The following is a 20,540-nucleotide window of genomic DNA, read 5'->3' as shown; positions in this document are numbered from 1 at the left end:
CGGCAGCACCCCGAAACCCCCCAAAAGGGGGGAAACTCGCGTCTACCCCCACACACGAAGGAGGGGGAGGAATAAAACGCCTCGATGGCGGCAGCGGGGCCGCCCCGCCGCACGGCCTGGGGCCGGGCCCGGCCTCCCCTCAGCGCCCCGGCGGCGGGGGCGGGCGCTGCCTGCGCCGAGGGCGGTGCCGGGCGGGTCCCGGGGCCGCCGCCGGACGCTCGGTGTTGGGGGGGGGACGGGGACGGGGACGCGATCGGGCTGCGGCTGCCGGTGCCCGGCCCCGCTGCAGCCGCCGCCGCCGCCTCCGTGCAGCGCCGTGGTGGCGGTGGGGGCCGGTATCGCGGCTCCCATTATGGTCAGCCATGGCGGGGCTGGCGGGCGGGCTGGCCGAGCTGCGCTGGTACGCGCTGGTCGCCCTCTTCGTGGCGGCGCTGGCCACGCTGGCCGTCTACCTGGTGCAGTACGCGCTGCTGGCCCTGCGCGGGGGGCGGCGGCGGACCCCGGAGCAGCAGCAGCAGCAGCAGCAGCAGCAGCAGTCCCAGCAGCAGTCCCAGCAGCAGCAGCAGGCGCCCCCGCGGCCGCCGCGGGACGAGCTGCTGGAGGAGGGCGGCTCGGTGCTGGCCTGGGCGCTGTCGCTGGGCAGCTGGCGGCGGCAGTGGCGGAGGGCCTGGGTGGCGGCGCTGCGCGACGAGGCGGCGGCCAGGGCGGTGAGTGCCGGGGCCGCAGGTGAGGCGGGGCGGGACGGGACGGGACGGGACGGGGCGAAACGGAGGCCCGGGGCCGGGACAGGGCGCCCCGCGGACAGCCGCCCGTGTCCCCCCCCCGCCGGGTGCATGCGGGGCTCCGGGGTGCCCGCCGTGCGAGGGGAGCCCCCGGCCGTGGCTGAGGCACCGGGGTGTTTTGGGGACGGGGTTTTTCTGGAGACCCTGGGGCGTCCACATCGAGGTTAGTCTGCCCTTAGCCCGCTTGGGTTAAGAAGCACAGACGAATTTGGCTGCTCCTTCCCGTCCTGCCCTCCCGCTCGCTGAGGGCACCCTGCTCGGCGCCTTGTGGCCGTGCGTGCCCAGGCCCAAGGGGCAGCGAGGTCAGGGGAAGCCGCCACCGAATTCCCCAGTCCTGGGGACTGCGACCTGGCTGCGTCAGTGGAAAACGCTGGGGACGAACAACCCAGTGCTGCTGTGTGCCGTAGCCTGAGAGAGAGCCTGCCTGCAGCCCTCCTGGCGCTGGCAGAGCACCGTCTCGCCGGCCAGCGGCCCCACGGGGCTTTCTGTGCCTGGTGGGGAAGGCTGGGGCAGGAGGAAGAGCCAGGCAACATGTGTGCGTGGAAGATAAGGAGAGCAGCGCGACGCTTCCCAGGCACGGCCGTGCGGAAGGAAAATACGGCGTCCTCCTGGATTGCACGGCTCAGAAAGGCTGGGCTAAGAAACGAGGGTTTGCTCGTGGAAGGGGAAAGCCGAGAGGATTTGGGAACAGGTGCTGGGAACCGAAACTAAGAGGCGAGCAGCAAGCGTCCTGTCCCCAGCTAGAGAGCGAAGCCACGAAGCCGGGCGCGCGCCCTCCCCGAGAGAGCAGCTGGAGCGGTTTCTTGCGGTGAGTTCACCGCCTGGCACTGCAGCACCGTGCTGCTCCCCAGACAGCGCCAGCGCCGCGCAGCTCGTCGAATTCCTGCCTGCCTGCGCTGCTGCGCCGGCACAAAGCAACGCGGCAGCACCGGCCGCCCGGTATGCGCACTGCCTGGGGAATGCAATAGCTGGTGCCTCAGGAGCGTGACCTCACTGCCAAAACCTGCGCCTGCCGTCCTTCTCCTGCTGCGAACACCGAGTAGTTGTCAGCACTGCTGCTTCCACACACCAGCAAGGTCCGGGGAGGGGCTCATCCCTCACCTCTGCAAGCTGGTATTTGGGTTTTCTTAGTTTTGGTGTAGACTAGAGCAGCTGCATGAGCTCCTCCCCCCCAAAAAAAATATTATTTCTATTGCTAGGCCAAACCAAAAATGTTTTTGAAGCATAACTGGTTAATCCTTATCAGGAAGAGCAGTTTCACTGAGCTCTGTCGCTGCACATGGGGTTCACCCTGCAGCATGTTGTATACCTTCATATTCTGTACAGTGAAAGATGATTAGGCCTATATGTATGTCCTAAGTGTAGGTTTTCAGACTCTACCTTGTATTATGTAGTGAGCTGTCACACAATTAAAACACGTGAGTTTTGACATAGGTTTGCAGTTCTGTCTCTGGTTCTTCCAGGATCTTTACAGGCATGAATTTTCATCACTCATTTTCAAGTGATGGGTTTGTCACCTAATAATGCTTCTCTTCTTCTTTCTTAGGATTCACAGTTGCTGACATTTGAGGAAGATGACCCACAAGAACCACTTGAGCTAGCAGTTAAACAAGTTGTTAGTGTGGTAAAGTCAGCTCAAGAGAAGGTAAACTTCATTTTTTGTTTTGTTTCAGTTTACTTTTTAGCAAGAAGTATAACTTTTTGTGCGAGTGTTGGCAGGAGTTTGATTTCTCAGTACTTTGAGCATTTGACCTGATGAGTTTGTGGAGGCTGGTAAGGGACTGCCTCTCTAATGAGCCTGTGTAAACTCTTTGCGTTGATTCACTTCTTGTGCAAGTCATGAACAGCGTGCTCTAGGGCTTCTACCAAATGAACAATAACTAGAGTTATGCCAAGTTTATAGAAACACCTTTCGTCACCTCCTACAGCAGCCTTCTCCCACCCCCCCTGTCATTACGGTTCCCCATCCTATTGTTGACACGTGGGGTGGGGAATTCATGAAGAAGGAAAGGGACACTTCTCCTCTGGGACAGGAAAGCATCTTTGTCTGCCTCTTGCTTGCTGTTTGTGTGGCTGATTGCAGGTTTGCTTTGTGAGTCCCAGCCAGATAAGGATCAGTGGAGCAGGTGCAGAGTCCTCAGGGTGACATCCTGGCTACTGAATCCTATATTCAGTGAGGAAGGGATTGTTTGCTTCTTCCTCGCCCACCCCCCCAGCACCTACCAGGAAGTGTTTTTTCTCACACTTAGTGCACACAATATTAAAATAAGTCAGAACATGGCTCTTAAAATCGTGTACAGATGCCTTAAAAGGAAAAAACTGTTGTGTGCTTATTAGCAGGGATAGCTTTTGTATTTTCATCCTAGTTACTGTAACTACTAGTCTACATGAACTGGTGCTTCAGGCACCTGAATCAGTTTAGCTTAATACTTCTAGTTCTGCTTTGTTGTTTTGGTTTGCTTGTCTGATTTAAATGTTAAGCAGCTATACTATGATTCCTTTTAAAACTATGCATGCTTGTCTGTCTGATACTCAACTTAAAGTCACACCCTGATCAGTGGCAGCTGGGAATTGCCAGCGTGTAAAGACATTTGTGCACTTGTTCTCTAGTCCTGGTTTAGTTTTTTGTTTGTTTTGTTTTGTTTTGTTTGTTTTTTCTTCCTTTCCCTACCAGTGCTTCCTGCCCCAGCAGTTAGGGCTAGTGAAATTAAAGCTCTCTCCCCCCTGTGGCAAGGTTGTGATGTCTCGGGAGCGTTGGTCCCACAGTGGCTCAAGACGGGTGAGCTGCTGTGGTGTTGCACGAAGCCGTGCTGTGGGGCTGTGCTCTTGCCCTCTTCTACCTGGGGCTTTGTGCCACTGCCTGCAGTCCCTTGGTCCTTGTCTGACCTTGGGTCTAGCCATTTCAGGATGCTAATGGAGCTGTTAATATTGCAACCAGCAATCTAATGGGGTTTCATAGCAGCTTGAAGCAATATAAGCACTTTTAAAAATGTATTGGATTAAGACAGTTTTGCTTATGTAAATTGGGTTGTTCTGAATTGTGCCAAAACCTGTTTCCATAATCTTGTGCATAGCTGCTAGAAAAATTGCTCTGAATTATTCGTGCTCCTTCAGTTAAGGTATAACCTGAATAATTTATTTGGATTTCAGTATGTAATAACCTTAGAATTGTACTTGGGTGCTACTTTCACTCCTTCACTAAATTTGTACCTTTCTCTAAACACCTCAGGAGTTTTCTCATGTGGTAATTCTCTTATGTACTCTTCAGGTAATACCAAAGGTCCAGAGTTTTGGAGTTTTTTATTTCTTTTTCCCCTGCTCTTCAAACCCTAAATCTTTGCAAGCATTACCAGAAAACACAACATGAAATTGAAATCTCTCTCGGCAGCCTGTCCAGACTCAGGCCTCTGATATGTGTTTGTAACTCACTACTGGTCTGACTGGCTCTGAATGTGGCTTGTGACCATATGCTGCTTGTTTATCAATGTTGTAGCGTCCCACAGAGCTCTGCACTTGCCTGGGGCATCAGCTGGCACAGGACTGCTTTCCTGTAACTGGTTCGGCATGCTGCTTTACTTGTGATCTGGGTAGCGAGAGCGTATAGGAGCCTTGGTCAGCAGCCAGGGCTTGATTTATTGCACGTCGTTTCTGACTAGGTATTTTGAAGGCTTTGCATCAGAGAGATTGTGGTCATCAAAGGAAACAGAGGAATGAGGGTGAGAGTTCAAAATCTGCAACCGTGGGATGCAGAGGTACAGCGATGGATCCCTGTGGCACACTTCTCTTTTGTGGCGCATGGTTTTGTCCTCTTGAATGGCCGTGGAGCGCACCAGGGGATGATCCTGCGTGGTGCTGGGTACGAGCCTCACGCCTGGCAAGGCTTGCCTGCACTCATGCCGAATCAATACGGGATTGCCAGACAGGCTGTAACTGTTATATTACTGCTGACAGCCCTGTTTATGAGCAGGACGCGCTCCGACACGTGCTGTCCTTAGCTGCATACAACTGTCCTTGCCTTGAAGGAGCTTGAGGCTGTAAAAGAGGCGTGTGTTGGCCAATGCGAACGCTGTCAGGGAAGCTGCTGGCTGTGAACTTGGCAATCGCCGCTGCGATTGTGACGGAGCTGCTCCGTGGAGGAAGGTTACACCGCGCTGCTTCTTGACAAAGCCTCTATTTATACGTAGCCGTCGCTCCAGATTTGGGCCAGGGCCTAAATATATAGAATGAAGAGGCCTGTTTTCATTGTGTGGTGTTGGCTGTTTTGTTTCAATAAAGTAAACATTAGCAATATTCTCAGCTAATTCTGCCAGCCTTTCCATTACTGCAGCCTATTTCCAGAGGCTTTGAACTTCCCAGAAACAATAAAAGGCTCCAGAGAAGACAATTCTCTTGTTGCGAGCTTGGCACGGAAGGATTTGGGCAGAGCGAACTTCCAAGTCTGTTCCCTAACCATTAAACTGGAGCAGAAATCCCCTTCTTTTCATGCTTAAACAGAGCAGAGAGATGCCTTCAGAGGGCCCACTGCTCACTTTTCCTTTCACAAGTGGTTCATGAGAAGTTGCTATACAAGGAACGACTGCATCGCATCGCATCAGGCAATAGCAAACAGAAAAGCTAACGGGAAGCCTTCATATGATGAATCTCGCTGGGATAAGTCTTGGAGAGAAAGGAGGGCTACTCTGCAGGCTGACAAATAGGCCTCATTCAACCACGCTGCTGTTGCAGCTTCATCCTCGTCTCCCTTCGCTTCCAGCTGGCAGCCCATGCTGGCTGGCATCGTGCCGGGGCTCACCCAGCTCCACTCGCTCCAAAGCAAGCGAAGGCATTGTGAAGCAACGGCTGTTTTCCACCGCAGGAGAGGCTGGTTTCTGATTGTGAATGCTGCGCCATTACCTGGGATTCATCCCTGGTTGTGTACATGTGTTTATCGATGATTAGTGTTGGTGGGCTGAACCGTCCTGACCACCATGTGCAATCTCTGTTGTCCTTTAACTCCTTCTTGTGCTTGAAAAGCTGTCCTGGAGATTTGCTCTTTTAATTATTGTTTGCTTGTTTTTTATTACTTTTTTTTTTCACAAGCTTAAGAAGAATCATAGCCTATGCAGCTATTTTTTGTATAATTTTTTTCTTCCTGTACTAGCATAATCCTTTATCCTGACGATATTTACTTTTTTTTTCCCTGGTGCTTTCAGTCACTAAGTACACTACGGAGGAGTTATGTTTCCTTCCAGCCTTTGTTTGGCTTGGGTAAATAAGGTGTTCCTCAAGTCTCCTTTCACAGTGCTGGTTTGCCAGTCACGCCTGTGCGTCCGGTCTCTGCAGCCGCTCCAGTTGGATTCGTGTTTCTTGAACGTGATGGCTAAAGTGAAACACAGCACTACAGCAAGGTCTCCCTGTGTGTTGACGTTGACTGCTTCCCTGTGCCTCTAACAGCTCTTTTCCAATGTGTTTTAGGCTTCTGATCTGCCTCTCCCATGGCTCCTTTACACTGTGGTTGACTTGATAAATCCAGGTCTCTCTCGCTTTGGCTTTCTCCTAGCGATACTGCTCCTATATAGGGGAGCTTATTTGTTGATTCTGGCACACATGCTCTGAATTTTGAGTTGCATTTCTCTTCTATTCATCAAGGTTTTTCAGCTTTTCTGTGTAACGCCCTAATCTTCCTCTATATTGCTGCCTCCCAGCTTTCTTTCCTCAGCATCATACTTCCTTTCAGTTTTCTACTGAGGAGTTTTGGACATAGGTGTCCTGGTTAAAATAGGCAAGACAGCATAATGGATCTAACCTACCTAGGAAATGAGTTTCTTGTCAAAGGAAGGCATCCGGGCTGGGATTTGTTTGTTTGAGTGGTGATAGTGCTGGTTTTGGCACTGTCAGGCAGCTGCAGATGCTCGTGGTCCTCCTGCAGGTTTGTGCCACGTCTGCCAGCAGGTGCCAGGGGTGCCCTAGCACTCCAGTGCCTCTCTCTGAGTTACTGTAGGACAAGCTGGCAAACTTCTCTTGCATTTTATTGTCTTCCCTTTGTATCAGTGTCTAGCTATGCCACCTTCTAAATTGTTTGTTTAACCTGCATGTTAGTGAGGCCAAACTACCAAATCTATTTCTGGTGTTTATTTTCCCCTTCTTAAATATAGGTACTGCGTCTCGTTCTCCCACCATCTGATGTTCGCTTCGCCTTACAGGCTGATTGAAAAGTCTACCTCTCGTGTCTGCTTCTACTCCCTGACTGTTGTTTTTAACCACCACCCCTTCCCCCTGCCCTTTTTTCCACTGCTTTGAATTTGTCTGTCAGACACAAAGGAATGGATAAATTCACTCGGTGTATCAGTTTTTGTTTTGCTTCTCTTGCTCACGTGGTAACTCCTCCTCCTGTGCACTCATTCCGTCATTCACCCTGCCTTCATCTGTGTGCTTATTGTCACTTTGGAAAACTGATCTGAGATTTTCTCATTATATTTGCAGGCAAACTTGCTTTGATAACAGCTTCTAAAAATCTGCTACTAGCTGTGCCTGGGTTAGACGTTGCGTTTGTGTTCTGTCCTTGATTTTGTCTGTTCATTTAATGAACTGCTCGAGTGAAGAGGGAATGGTGTAGAAGCTACAGAAAGCCCCTCAAGAAGTTAATGCATAGGCTTGCTTAACCAAGGAAGGTGTTGTAATTCTCCTCTCAAACAGCTGAGCGTAATGACTGTGAAAAGGCAGAAGTTTCTGACTGGAAAAGTTTCCCGTGGGGAGGTTTTAAGCTGAGCACACAAACTATCTTTGTGGCCGTGGACAAGATAACATATCTGTGCCAGAATGAGGGCCTTTTCTTTCTCAGAGTGGTAATCTAAAACAAGAATTGGAAATTGTGGGGCCCCTAAATCTCATAGCATTGCGATTCCTGCAGTTGAGATGAAAACAGCGTTCACTGCATTGCTGCCTCAGGGTATACTTGTTTTCTTGTGCAAACTTTTAAAGATTATTACTTACATGGTACAGATATACATTTCTCAGCCTCGAGTAACTTGTTCTTTCTTGAAATAGATGCTAAATGCAGTAAAACTTATTTCTGTCCAGAGGGAAACCAATCAGGCCTGTAACATCGGGAGTTTTGCACATGCACACAATACAGTCAGGCTTGGGGAAGGTGGAGAAGAACTTGTTCTGCTGAACTGTATGAACTTCCTTCTGAAATCATGGCCATTCACCATCCCTTTTACCACAGGAGGGGCTCTCCTGTCTCGCACGGAGAGATGGGGAAGAAAGGCTGATCTGGAGGAGTAACAGAAAGGCCGTGTGTGAAGCACAAATCTGTGTGGTGCCAGGAACAATACTGAAACATCTCAAGGCAAGAGGATGCCCTGAGTGACAAGGAGAGGCATTCTGATTCTCCTTGAACTGAAGTAGCTTTTGCTGAAAGGAGAGAAGCTGAAATTTTGCAGCTCTGTCCAGAAGAACTGCAGAGTCAAGTTATAGAGGGGGAAGGCAAAGCAGGAGGGCAGGACTTCGATAGCTGTGAGTACACATGTTCAGGCACTTCAGTTACTTAGAAAAATATTTGTCTTGCTCTGATGGTAATGTTTCTTCAGTCTTGTTCCTTCTTGTTTGCCTGGAACAGTGTTTTAGGGTAATTGTACTAATAACTTTAGAGGAAGGGCTGGGAGCTGCTGCTGGATAAAAGATCCTCAAAATGCACAGAGATGCCTTGCTGGTGGTGGAGTGTCTGTCCAAGATGCTGGAGTGATAAGGCAGAAGAGTTCTGGTGCCTTTGTGCTGCTGCTTCACCTCACCCTACTTCTGCAAGAGTAGAGGTCTTGCTTGTCCAGCTACAAGATAGCGAAGGAGAGGAGCTGCAGCATAACCCCTCTGGGAGTCCAGAGTTAGCCAGCCACAGCTGCTGTGCGGTGGTGCAAGGTCTTCATTTTAAGAGAAATTTTGTTACAGAAACTACAGGCTTTCTAGCCTCTGTTGAAAGTAAAAGGTTGGTGACCAGGTGATTTCCTTTGTATGGAAGGGTGGGAAAGAGATGAGGAAGACAAATGAAATTGAAGAGCAGTTTACCAGTCCAGATGCTACTGTTTTCTCACAAAAATCTATCCTCTCTCTTTCTCTGCCCTGTCAACCAGAAAGGGTTGCTTTGCCTGACCTTCCCTTTACTTGCTGGCAAATGCATTTTGTTGCGTAACTAGAGCTTTGCAGGATACGAACGAGCTGGGGTTTGTTGGTGGTTGCTCTTCACCGGCTCAGAGAAAGAGAATTTGAGGAAGGAGGCTGGATGGGGCCATGGTGGAAGAAGAGCACAGCATAGGAAGCTCCGATATTTTTATTCATGTTACTGTTCTGGGGCAAACGGCCTACATGTTTCTGCTCAGGTCTGTCAAAAGCATCTGCTATATTTCTGAAGAAATGTCACTTACGAAGAGAAGTGGCAGTTGCGGTCTCTTGCTGGTAGGCAGCATCTTAGATGAAAACAGATCCTCCTTCCCTTCAAGTTTTTGCCAAGAATTCTACTTTCTCCGTGTTCTTACTCCGTAAACCATCATGCTACTCCAGGTAAAAATGGGTTTTGCCTGATATGCTATTTTCCATTAACAAACAGGGAAACACTCGTTTTTGTGATTGGACTCAGACTCCTGTGCCTGAAGACCACAGTTTCTTTCTTAAAAATGAGGAGAGAAAGGGAGTATTTGCTGGGTGACTTTGGCAGAAAAGAAATGAATCAAGGAAACCAAAAGCCCAAACACCAGCAGTATGTGCTCCTAAACTTCTGGTACAAGTATCAGCAGATGGATTTGGCATATCTCAACAGGGTAGAGAAAGAAAAGTAGAAGTTCCACCACCTGCAGCATGTTCCTATCTTAATAGTAAAAACAAAAGAAGTAGCACACGAACGTATCTACGAACTCTTCTACCACACTTTCATTTGGTTTTGTTTTTAAAGCAGTAATCAGCTGTGTACCTGGTAACTCTGTCTCTTAAATGTTCCAGTTGAATGGCTCTGCACCACATGTGCAGCAGGTCCAACTTGTTCTGAATGCACTGAACTTCCCATGCATGTGTGGGTCAGATGTGTACGGGTGGTAAACCACCGTGCTTAGGATATGCAAGTGTCAGCAGTATTTGCATCAGACCTGTCCTTTTTCTCTCCTCTGCGCTCCAAAAAGAGGGAAGGACCTGTCAGTTTTTGTCATCTTTAAGGAAAAACCATGCCACTCCATCCTCATTGTGAATGAATTGAGTGATTCTGTGTTTTGACTCAACTACAAGTAAAATGAGCAGTTAGGGGTTTTGGTCTTGTTAGCTATAAGAAATGCTTAAAACTCTTTTCTGTTATGTCCTAATTGTGGCTGCTTATGGTGATTATATGGGATTAAGGGACACAAATCAGCTTTGAGGGAATTTAGGTTTTGGGGAAGAGGAGAGGCGAGGGAAGAATATTTTTCCCACTTCCCAACTAGAGTTTGCACAAGATAAACCTGAAAAGGCAAATCTTGATGCTCATGGGTGTGGTTGTGATAGTTATTTGTCCTGTCCACTCCCTCCCCCTGCTCCTTTGTAATTTCTCCCTTAATGGATGTGCTCAGAAGCCCTTGATGGTGCTCTGGTGCTTCTTACAACATATCCGATAGAGCCCTGGGAAATGGGCTGTGTATTTAAGGAGAGACTGATAAGAATCTTCCAGAGGGTACGTGATTCATTTTAAACCTTCAGCTTTAGTTTCAGTGCTTGTAAGTGAAGCAGTAAGTGCACAAACATAATTTACTAACGTATGTGCAGAGTTTCCCTCAAACAAATCTTGCAGCAAATGATTTGTGCATCGCATTAACCTGGTTAACTTGGCCTGAATCGATCCAAGGAGCGTTTAACTCACCTTTCCAGAGGTGGAGCTGTTGGGACAGTAACCACAGAGGACCAGTGATGAGCAGCTGTCTTCAACCAGCAGAGGTTGCAAGTTTGCAAAGCAAACTTCTCTCCCCGGCTTAATGCATGACTTTTGACTTCTGCACCTGGGGCTTTCCTCTGCTGCCAGGTGCTTTCTGCACCTTCGTGGGACTTTGAGCACCAGCTCACAACCTCAATTACTTTGCAGAGGGGAAAAAAAAAAAAAGTTTTGTGTTTGTAAACTCACTGTGATAACAGGTTAAATTACTGCTTATAAAAGTCAAGGTGTGTACTTAAGTAAGTGTATGGCATACAACCTTGTCCCAGACATCTAGCTTCACCACTGAAGTTCAGTGCCTTTCTTGGTTTGGTCAAAGACTCAAACTTTTAAAGGCTTCTGCTCATCACCACCCCAGTGGTGGAATTAATCAAAATCCTCTCAGCAGCAGCATTATGCCAAAGTTTCACATTTGTAGGATAACACTAAAATAAATCTTGCCCAGTTCATTTTAATGAGTTGAATGTTTAGTGAAAACAGCCATCCTATGATAGGGTACTTGGTTCGGGGCAGGAAAGGAAGGAGAACAAACTTGTTTGTATCCACGGTACAAAATTTAGATCTTAGAGATTCTAATGTATAGGTCTGTGAAACACAAGGAGTCTTCGTCAGGTAAGGAGTTATCTTGTGTTATATAACAACACAAAAGAAATTTTGGAAAACACCAGAATTGTCGGGTATTCATCCAGAAGCGTATGTTTGAACTGCAGGGTTTAGAACTGAATGCATAGAAGGAGGTAGAGATATTAATGAAATTGCCTGGAAATCTTCCAGCTGCAGAATGTAGCATAATTCTGGTAGCCTGAAGTCCTTCATTTTATTAGTTCCTTTCTTGCTTTCACCAAACATTCTTCTGGAGACTAAATCATTTTTCTCTTCCTTTGCCTCTTCCCCCCCTTTAATTTCTTTAGGTGGTTTCTTGTAATGTCGTGGGAGATTCCATTACGTTTGTTTTCAGCGTCTCACATATTTCACCTGAAGCTGCAGAAAGCCAGTCGTACAGTGTGAAACTGTCTCCACTTTACTTGCAGGTAAAGCATTAAGTGTTATTCTCTTTTTTTTCTTTCTTTTGTTACATCTCATCCCCCAGCTCAGCTGAAAGATCTGAAAGATGGTATCAGGTTTTCACCTCCCAGTTGAAAAATGCATGCAAGCTCATCTTAACTCCAGTAAAACATTTAATAATATTACAGTTCTATCTGGGGCGAGATATAAATTCATGAATTAAGCCTCTTCTTTAGGACAACTGGATAAATAAATCTTTGGATAGATGGTTCAGATGTTTAGAACAAAAATACCCTTTTTAACTGGCATATGCTCTCAAGTAACTTTTGGTTTCTTAGACTGTCACTTGGGCATATGCTGACTCAGCAACAGGTATTCTTCCTTTGGTGAGCATCAGTATGGAGCTTGACTTAAAATTTCTTTAAAGGTCACCAGAACACTCTTCAATAACTTCTTTCCTATCCACAGCTTCAGCTCTACGTGAAAGACAAAGGAGATGATGTCAAAGTTGAGTGGGTCCTCATTAATACCAACGAAACCAACTTTGAAATCCAGCCAACAGGGCAGGAGGTCAGTCAGTAAGTTTTATTTGTTGCAACAAATGCAAAGGTGCACTTCGGATGTGGAGGGGCCATAGACAAGCTCTGCCAAATCTTGCTGCTGTTGCCCCAGGTAGTCACTCTGTCCCCCTGTTCAAGGAGGCAGAAAAGATGGGTCTCCAACCCTCCAGTGCTTTAGGGTATCAGTAATAGTGGCTAGAGCTAAGGTATCAGGTGAGGCTGGAACAACAGAAGTAAAAGTGCCTGTTACTTTCTGCTGGCCGCATTCAGCAGAAGAATGGGGCAGTTATCTATTGACAATGGTTTCTTAAACTGCTTCAGTGAAACTTGCCATGGCTCATCCATCAAAACCCCCGCATCTCTGAAATCTGAGAGCGTCTCTCAGGATCACTGAAGCATTAAAGATAAACCTGCATTTGACAGACAAGTGACCTGGCAAACATTTTTCAGCCAAATTCAAAGGTGTGAAAAATGTCTGTTACTAAATGCCTTCTTTAAGAGCACTTGTAAAATAATGAAAAAAATGTAATGATGTTCCCATCAATGTAATTACTAAATTGCCCTCTTCCTTAACTTAATTAGTTTTAGAATCTGGTAACCCTGGTTCAGATACCACTGTGAAAAAATACAAATTTTTAAGGAAATGATGGGTTATGTAGAAATATCTTGAGGCTTTCTGAATTGCACCTTATCTTAGTATATAAATTCTGGTTTTTTGACACATATCCTGAAAGAGTTTTTTCTGCCTTTGAATCTTCATAATTTGGCGGAGGTCACAAACATGGTGACTCTTACACCTTTCCTACAACAGTGGGTGTGTGGTTGCTTGTGTATTAGGAGCTTGGTTTTCTGATTGAGGGCCTTGCTAAAGATTAAGGCTAGTGTATAGCAGAGCTGCTTCTGAAGACCTGTACTAAATGACCTAGAATCATAATTTATTACCATAGCTTTTGTACACAAGAATGTTAAGCTCATAACTAAAGAGAAGCAAGTCTTTTGAAGTGTGTTTTAATGGGGATTTACTGTGCATCTAGCAGTGTAAATGATCACTTTTTGAACAAGCATTAAGTACTTAACACGTGCGAATGACTTTGGCACTGTCACTGACCTTCACTGGACTTCAAAACCTGCTTTTGGAGAGGTGCCTAAGTCCAGAGTAACAAAGCGGTTGCAGCGTGCTTTGCTTGTGTTTTTTTTTAATGAGCCTGTTAAGTTCTTACTACTTAAGGGCTTTTTTCCCTTTTGAAGTTTCTGTTAGCATTTGTGGAGATGGGGAGGCAACAAACAGCTATTTAATGTATATAACAAAGAGCAATCTACCCCTCGGAAGTGCCTTCAGCTCTTAAACTTTAATGTTGGCCTTTGTCTTGTTTTTTCTTCTTTCGGAAGAGGTATTTTGTGTACAAATAAAGATCTGTAATTGCTGACTATTATCTGCACAATGGTTCTGTCATCCGTCAAACAGGTGGATGGATATAACAACCTATTTTCTGCTGATAAAAGCTGGATGAGCCTGAGCTACCTTTGGTGCAATCTGGCTGACTTGCAGGGCTTGGGTTGCACCTGGTTCTGCTACCTTGACCTTGTTTGCTGCCTGGCCTTGAGCTAGCCACAGCAGCTCACTGTCAGCCCCTGGCCTGTGTCAATCCCACAGTAAAACGTGTAGTCTTGAACCTTTTTGCTTGGCAGTTAAGTCACTGTGACTTTGTGGAGTGTGGTGCGATAGAGCATCACTTTCCAAATAAGGATGACTAAGAAAAAAAAGGTTGGCTGGAAAGGAAGCTCTTTAACCAAATTGTCTTGCAAATAACTATGGAGTTAAAAAAAAAAAAAAAATCTACTAGTGGAAATCCAATGACAGTTGTTGCTGTTATTATTAAATAACAAATACCAGGTTAGGTTGGTGGCAAAGTGAGAATTGGCTGGAATTTTACTACTTGACAATATTCTTCATCGAACAATGTGTAGGTAAGGGTAGGGGTGGCAAATCACCTCCAAAACAGTGAAAACAACCAGCAGTTTATCTGCTTATTGAAATATCCTGAAAAATAAAAATTAATGAAACTGAGACTTTCATCAGCCTGATTTACTTCCTTCATATTTTTAAAAGTATTATCTGCATCTGCAGGAGTGCGCTGCTGCCTCTTTCTTTGTCAGTTTTTTTGGGTACTACAGCGTGAGCAAGGCAAAGCTGCTGAGGAATTAGCTGATGCTCTTGCGGGTTTTGAACAGTAGCTGCATGTCATCAGGGGGTGGGTATGTAAGGAGGTGATGAAACAGGATTTCTGTACGCAACGTTCCTGGGATTTTTATGAAACGCCCTGGATGTTTCTGTAACACTTGGATAATTGGGAAAGGGGTGTTACTCCCGATTGGTTTGACCTGTTGTATAAGCTGCAAGCATCCCTTCAGGAGATCAGGAGTAACTCCATGTGTGTGTTTTCCTACTTTTAAAAAAGGACTGAGGGTTTTAGTGACAGACCATCACTTGACAAAGCTGGGCCTGCTTTGTTGGTGCTGCTTGCTGTGAATCGGTCGTGGCATGCTTGCTTTAGGTGTGCTCCCATCTGCCAGCAGCATGTGGAAGGGTACCTTTTTTTTTTTTCTGCTTTGTATACTTATTGCATTGCCCATCTATTCTGTATCCGCAGCTGTAAGGTGGTTCCCTTTCTTTTAAAGCCTTGCTTTGCTGTAACACAGTCTCTCAATGTGGTACCATGTAAGAAGAGACGGATGAGTCCTCAGATCTTTGTCTTCAACTTCAACCTTTATCTTTAGAAGACAAACCTCGTGGAGATGGGCTGCCTTCAGAGCAGAGGGAGCATCAAACTGCCCTTTATGTGACAGCTTCATTTGAAGATTTGCTCCCTTGTAGATAACTGAGCAGAAGAAAGCTTCTGAGTAGCGTGACACTGGAAGCAGGCTTCTCTGTGGGCACAGGGGGAGGAGGGATGGTTCACTGTCTTCAGACACCTTACAATTATTCCAGTGAAGCCACATGTGTAAGCAAAATTTGTGACGTGTTCTGGTGCTTCAGAGAGGAAGTGTGGAAGCAGGTGGTGTTAAATGCAGGTGGCCATGAGGTTTTTGAGTAGGCAAACATATGAGTCAGTCCCATGGAGTGCCATGACTGCCAGTCCATACAGCGTGCTTTTTTTCAGCAAAGTTAAAGACCTGCAAGAGATGCTAAAATAACTTCTCAGTGCGGCCCAGGATTAGCACGTTCTCATCTGTTGCAAGCTGGCCTAACTCCCATTAAATCAGTGGCACAGCGCCTATCTGCTTATCCCGTGGCCTGATCTGCTTTCCTAGCAGAGTGCAAAGCAGTACAGAAACTTTAAAGCAGCATCATAAGATACAGACTGTCAATGCAACTTCTGTTTTTGTGGCTAATAGCTCTGCCTTCTTAACTCTCAGAACAGAGTGTGGCTTTGTTAGGGTACATTTCTAGTTTTTCTTTAATGCTTAGTGTAGAAGTTGAACTATTTATTTGCATGATCTCCTGGTACATTTAGTTATTGGCAACAGAAACCATATCTCTCTCTGATGAAGATAATTCTCACTACTTTTGGTGGTTTAGATGTGTCAAATGATTTTTTTTTTTTTTTTGCCTTAACTTGTATTCTTCTGAGTTTTGAACAGCATGATTGTTTGTTTCCCCTTAGGGACAGGGAGCAGGGACATGTGCAATATCTGAAATGCTCAGAGATGTTTTGAAGAACCTCTTTAGCTCAGTTTCTCCATCTGTAGTGTTGAGTACAAGGCCTACAGACATAAAGGAGATTCAGGTAAGTCCTATTCCTACCTGAACCTTTTGAGAAGTCTCTTTCTGCGTAGTGCTTTTATTTACCTATTCATGACCCAAAAACAAGTAAGTTTAACACCACTCAGTGATCAGAAACAACTGCGATGCTTGCTTTAAAACAACATAGCCTTTGGCAGTGAAGGCTTTGTGATTATGGCTCCCATGTGGCTACTTGTAGATGTTACACCACATCACGTCTAATTCCCTATATTAATGTGACAGAAGCTGAAAGCACAATCCCTCTTCTTTTGCTTTCTTTTCACAGAATGTACAGAACACGAGCGCTCTCCCTCAGGGCACTAGTCCGCCTAAACCTCCAAGGGCTCATGAATTGAAACTGCTGGTAAAGAACATCGCGGTAAACCTAGCTGATCACAGTGCTGCAGGTAACATAGCCCAGAGGATGCTGCTCATTTTTAAGTAGGGTGTTTGTTTTGTTTATTTGTGTGTTTGTTTTCTTCCAGATGAAATCATTTGAAAGTTCTAGTTTACAAGCTTGGCTCAAAATAAGATGTAAGAAATTGCTGTGCTCCGAGAAACGGGCTTAGTCATGCTTGTACAAAACCGTGTTTCAGTTTAGCTGATTATTTAGACACCTTGATCTTCGTGTAAACAAATTCATCATGTTTGAAAACAAATTTAAATGAGCATATTTGCAGAGCTGGTTGTTTATTTTCTGGAGTTTACTTTTTATTTCTAAATAAACACACTTAGTGTGTGTACAGGGTAGTAGGGGAGGGCTCAAAACCAACTCTTCACTAACTCTTAGCAGTGGCATTGGTTTGGTTCAATATTACCTTATTTTTACATCTGCTTTTCTTTACTTTTGAGCAATTTACTGATTTATGTAAAACTCTCCTCTTTTATGCATGCTTTCCTCAAAAGAGAGTGGTTTTTTGTTGGTGGTGTTTTTGTATGTTTTTTTTTTTTCCCAATGAAGTACCTCTGTGGGGAGGGGTGGGGGGTACCTCTTGCAGGTGGAGAATGAAGCCAAAAAGAGATCACTGCCTGGTGAATTTGCACTGCTGATTTAAGAAAAAAGCACTGAGCCTGTCTAACAAGTATTCAAACTACTTCAAGTACAAGCATGCTTCCATCACTGCTTGAGGCATGAGTGAGCATATTTGGGATTTTGTCAGAGGAAATGCAGATATGAAGCCCTATGATTTATGGTCGCTAACAATTCCGTAACAATCTTTTTAATGGAAGCTTGTGGCTTCTAAATTGGGCAAGGTACTAATTTTGGATAAATATATCCTGCTTGCTTTACTCCTTTCAGTTAGATGTAGTAAGTTTCTGCCCCAGACTGTTGCATAATGCTGCTTTGCTCATCCTGGTTGAAAGCGATTCCTCTAAAACTTTCTGCAGGCTGTTTTTTTTTTTTTTTTTTTTAAATACATATATATATATATCGGTTCTGGAACTCTTTGCAGTGAAATGTCCTCTATAAATAAAGCTGTGCTGGAAACTGTAGATTGCAGCAGGAAAACTCATTTAGAATTCATTGTTACTCTACAGTTTTGTAGTGCAAGCTAAGCGTTTCAGTAGAGCTGATCATTTTGGCTGCTGTTAGAAAGTCATGAGATGAGATGCCTTTATTAGCACAGAGCACAGGCTGCAAAGGGTTCATTGCTGTGGGAAGGCTCGCTGCCCCCTCCTTGAAAAGGAGAGGAAGAGGGGACAATTAATGCACTCTTATTTGGGAACCTAGATACTGAGATCCAAAAATTAGCATTTGCTCTTCTAACAGGAGATGGAGGAAATTTTGGTGGTTCTCTAGCAACTCTTGGAGCTCAGATGCTTTGGAACTGAGAAATAAAGTTTCACAGTGGGGTTTAGCTGGTCACTTTAAATCCGGTGAAAATACTGCACAGCTGGGTAGATGCTGGCTTCTGGACATCGCTTGCTGCCTTTTAGTTATTGTTCCCTTCCCTCTTCCTGGCCTTGTCTTGCAACAATAGTTAACCATCCTGTTGCAACTCTGAGACTCCCTAAAAGCATGCACACCACCACAGATACATACTGGGTTGGGGAGGGGAGAGGAGGGTTTGTCCATCCCAACCATTAAGCTCAAACATGGGTTGCCAGCAAGGTTTATAGGATCTTGTGGCTTTCCTATGGATATGTGAGTTCAGCCAGTGAGTAACCAGCAGCAGAACTGGCCTCTGCTTATGGGCTGTGCCTGGTTTTGTCTCCTTAACTTGTGCATGTAATCAAACGCTGTCCTAGATTGGTGCTATATGGCCCACAGTGCATCATCAAGGGTAGAAACGATTTCTCCTGTTAAGGAAGAAAAAAATCGTTAGCTGTGAACAACAGAGAGCGCAGGGCGGAGCTGTTGAAATACCCCGCTGCAGTGTCAGTCCCTGGGTGGCTCCAGTGCAATTGCAGGCAGAGCTGTATGTGCTTTTCTGCACCAGGCTGCTCAGCTCTGCGGGCAGCATGAGCAGCCTGCAGGGACATATGGCTGCTATAACAGAAAACCGCCCTGGGTTCATTAACTCAGGCTCAGCGCATTGGGAAAGCAGCTAAACTACTTACTTCGGGGTTAGCTTGGATCCCAAATAAGCTGCGTGTACGTAGTGCTTTGTCTCCTCTGATAACCTTGTCAGGCCCGAGCTGCTTCTCCACAGCCCAGGTACACCACCAGTGGACAACTGATAGTTGGTGGTGATGAATGTAGACCTGGGTTCTTCCAGAGAGCTGGAGGCAACGTATCTTCTGTTTGCTTTGCACAGTCATTACTGAGCTTTTTGCTGCTGCACTTGCTATTGGGGAACCCCAAGACCAAAATGATTTCTAAGGCTGTGGAAGCCAAACAGAAGAGATTGTTTTAAGAGTGACGTGTTGAGCAAATTATTTGCACTTGGAGTAGCAAGTAGAAAAAACTACTCTGATACACCAGTTAGTCACTGGAGCGAATTCCAAGATCAAGGTGTAGTAACTCTGCACCAGTACTCTAAAATGCCATGAACTTGTTAGAAACTGCAGTCCATAAAGCCATCGTTAATTAACACGACTGTGATCGTTCCCTTGCTAGCAGAAGAAAGTTTCTTTGGTGTCCAAAGAAACCGTGTGACTCTGGCCAGTAGGAACTTTGATCTGTTTTTGTAGAGCAGCTCAAAGCAACTTTACTTCCCCACCCACACCACCACCTCCTTGTTATTCACTCTGCATCCACATCCTTTTTTTTTTTTTTTAATCTTTTTGTGCCTGCACTTCCTTGCTTCATGACAGAATTTAAATTGGGTCACCATGTTTCACACTGTATAGAAGAGCGTATAGGACAATGATGACCTGGTCTCGACCAGTGCCATTACTGCAGATGGTGTACAAACAGAGTATGGGGAGAAATTTATTCTGTGAGTGGGTGAGGAAGTGTTTCCAAATGGTCTATTCACAAGTGCAATATATAAGGAACAGGATTCTCCACTTTCTTTTGAGTAAGTGTACCTCCTGGTGATGGAAGATTAATAACTTTTTTTTTTTTTTCCCCTACAGGCAGCACAAACCTTGTGTGTATAGTTCAGTTGAATGACCCTATGCAGAAGTTTTCCAGCTCTGTAGCCAAAAATGCTGCAAATCCCTTTTGGAAGGAAGAGTTTGTCTTGTGAGTAACTCACCTATGGAGAACATTTCATAGTAAAACATCTTTTTTTTTACTGGCACTATGTGAGCTTTTGAGGGAAGAACAATGTTTTGAAATATGTCCTGTCAGGTGGCCTCGGAAAAATCTGGAGCTGGTAGGGACCTCAGGATATCTAATTACCCTCTGCGTAGATATGAGATCAAATAGGTCTCTAGATCTCCCTGGCCGATATCTGACTGTAGTTAATGACAGCAATAAGAGGCAAAATAAATCACCCTGTACTCCAATTCAGTGTCAAAAAAAAAAAAAATGTTAGCAAGGTTTTTAAGTCACTTTACCTTGAAAACTGCATCTGAGGAAATCTGATGTCTCTCCCTTCCCTCTCCCCCGACTGGCAAATGTAAATGTGCAGACAGGTTGACTGTCTAAAAGAATTATGGCTATTATACAAAGCAGAGTGTAAAACTAGATAGTAACTAACTAGATTATTTTTTTGTGTAGAACATAAATGGGAATTTGTGGCAGCCTGCACAGTATTGTGTGATTTATGCAGCTTCTGTAAATAGGGTCAAAACTGAGCAGTTCTAAAACTGTTTTAATTTCCGCTTTCTGGTAGCAGAGCAGAAAATATCTGGTAGCTTCTGTATTGTATGAGGAGGGAAAGGGAGAGCCACAGATGGGCAGTAAGTTACAGGTGTGTTTCTCTAGTGGATTTAGACACGTACACAGGCGGAAGCAGCTTCCCAGGGAAACGGGTAGCAGTGCTGCCATGCAACATACTACAGGTGCTGCTTTTTTTTTCCTTCTACTGGTTTATTAACGTGAGAGGCACTTGGTACATAGTGGAGTGTCCGTGGTTCTTTATGTAGCTTTCCTC

General features: G+C 45.6%; 1 protein-coding gene across 2 annotated transcripts in view; it reads left to right on the top strand.

Annotated features, from left to right (window-relative positions):
* Positions 1 to 210: 210 nt before the first annotated feature.
* The window catches only part of C2CD2 (C2 calcium dependent domain containing 2), a 39,947-nt gene continuing 19,617 nt past the window's right edge, over positions 211 to 20,540 (top strand). The window contains exons 1-7 of one of the 2 annotated variants that reach the window (XM_048071476.2): positions 211 to 707; positions 2,329 to 2,427; positions 11,616 to 11,735; positions 12,178 to 12,279; positions 15,935 to 16,057; positions 16,340 to 16,460; positions 19,576 to 19,684. In XM_048071476.2, the coding sequence (XP_047927433.2) occupies positions 363 to 707; positions 2,329 to 2,427; positions 11,616 to 11,735; positions 12,178 to 12,279; positions 15,935 to 16,057; positions 16,340 to 16,460; positions 19,576 to 19,684 (1,019 nt within the window). In that variant the 5' untranslated portion in view covers positions 211 to 362. The remainder of the gene's footprint in view (positions 708 to 2,328; positions 2,428 to 11,615; positions 11,736 to 12,177; positions 12,280 to 15,934; positions 16,058 to 16,339; positions 16,461 to 19,575; positions 19,685 to 20,540) is intronic. The other variant, XM_048071475.2, reaches the window with a different exon arrangement.

The sequence above is a fragment of the Anser cygnoides genome, chromosome 1 (genome assembly GCF_040182565.1).
Source record: "Anser cygnoides isolate HZ-2024a breed goose chromosome 1, Taihu_goose_T2T_genome, whole genome shotgun sequence".
Taxonomy (NCBI): Eukaryota; Metazoa; Chordata; class Aves; order Anseriformes; family Anatidae; genus Anser; species Anser cygnoides.
Note: the sequence above shows the minus strand (reverse complement) of the source record. Positions and strands in the feature narration are given on the sequence as shown.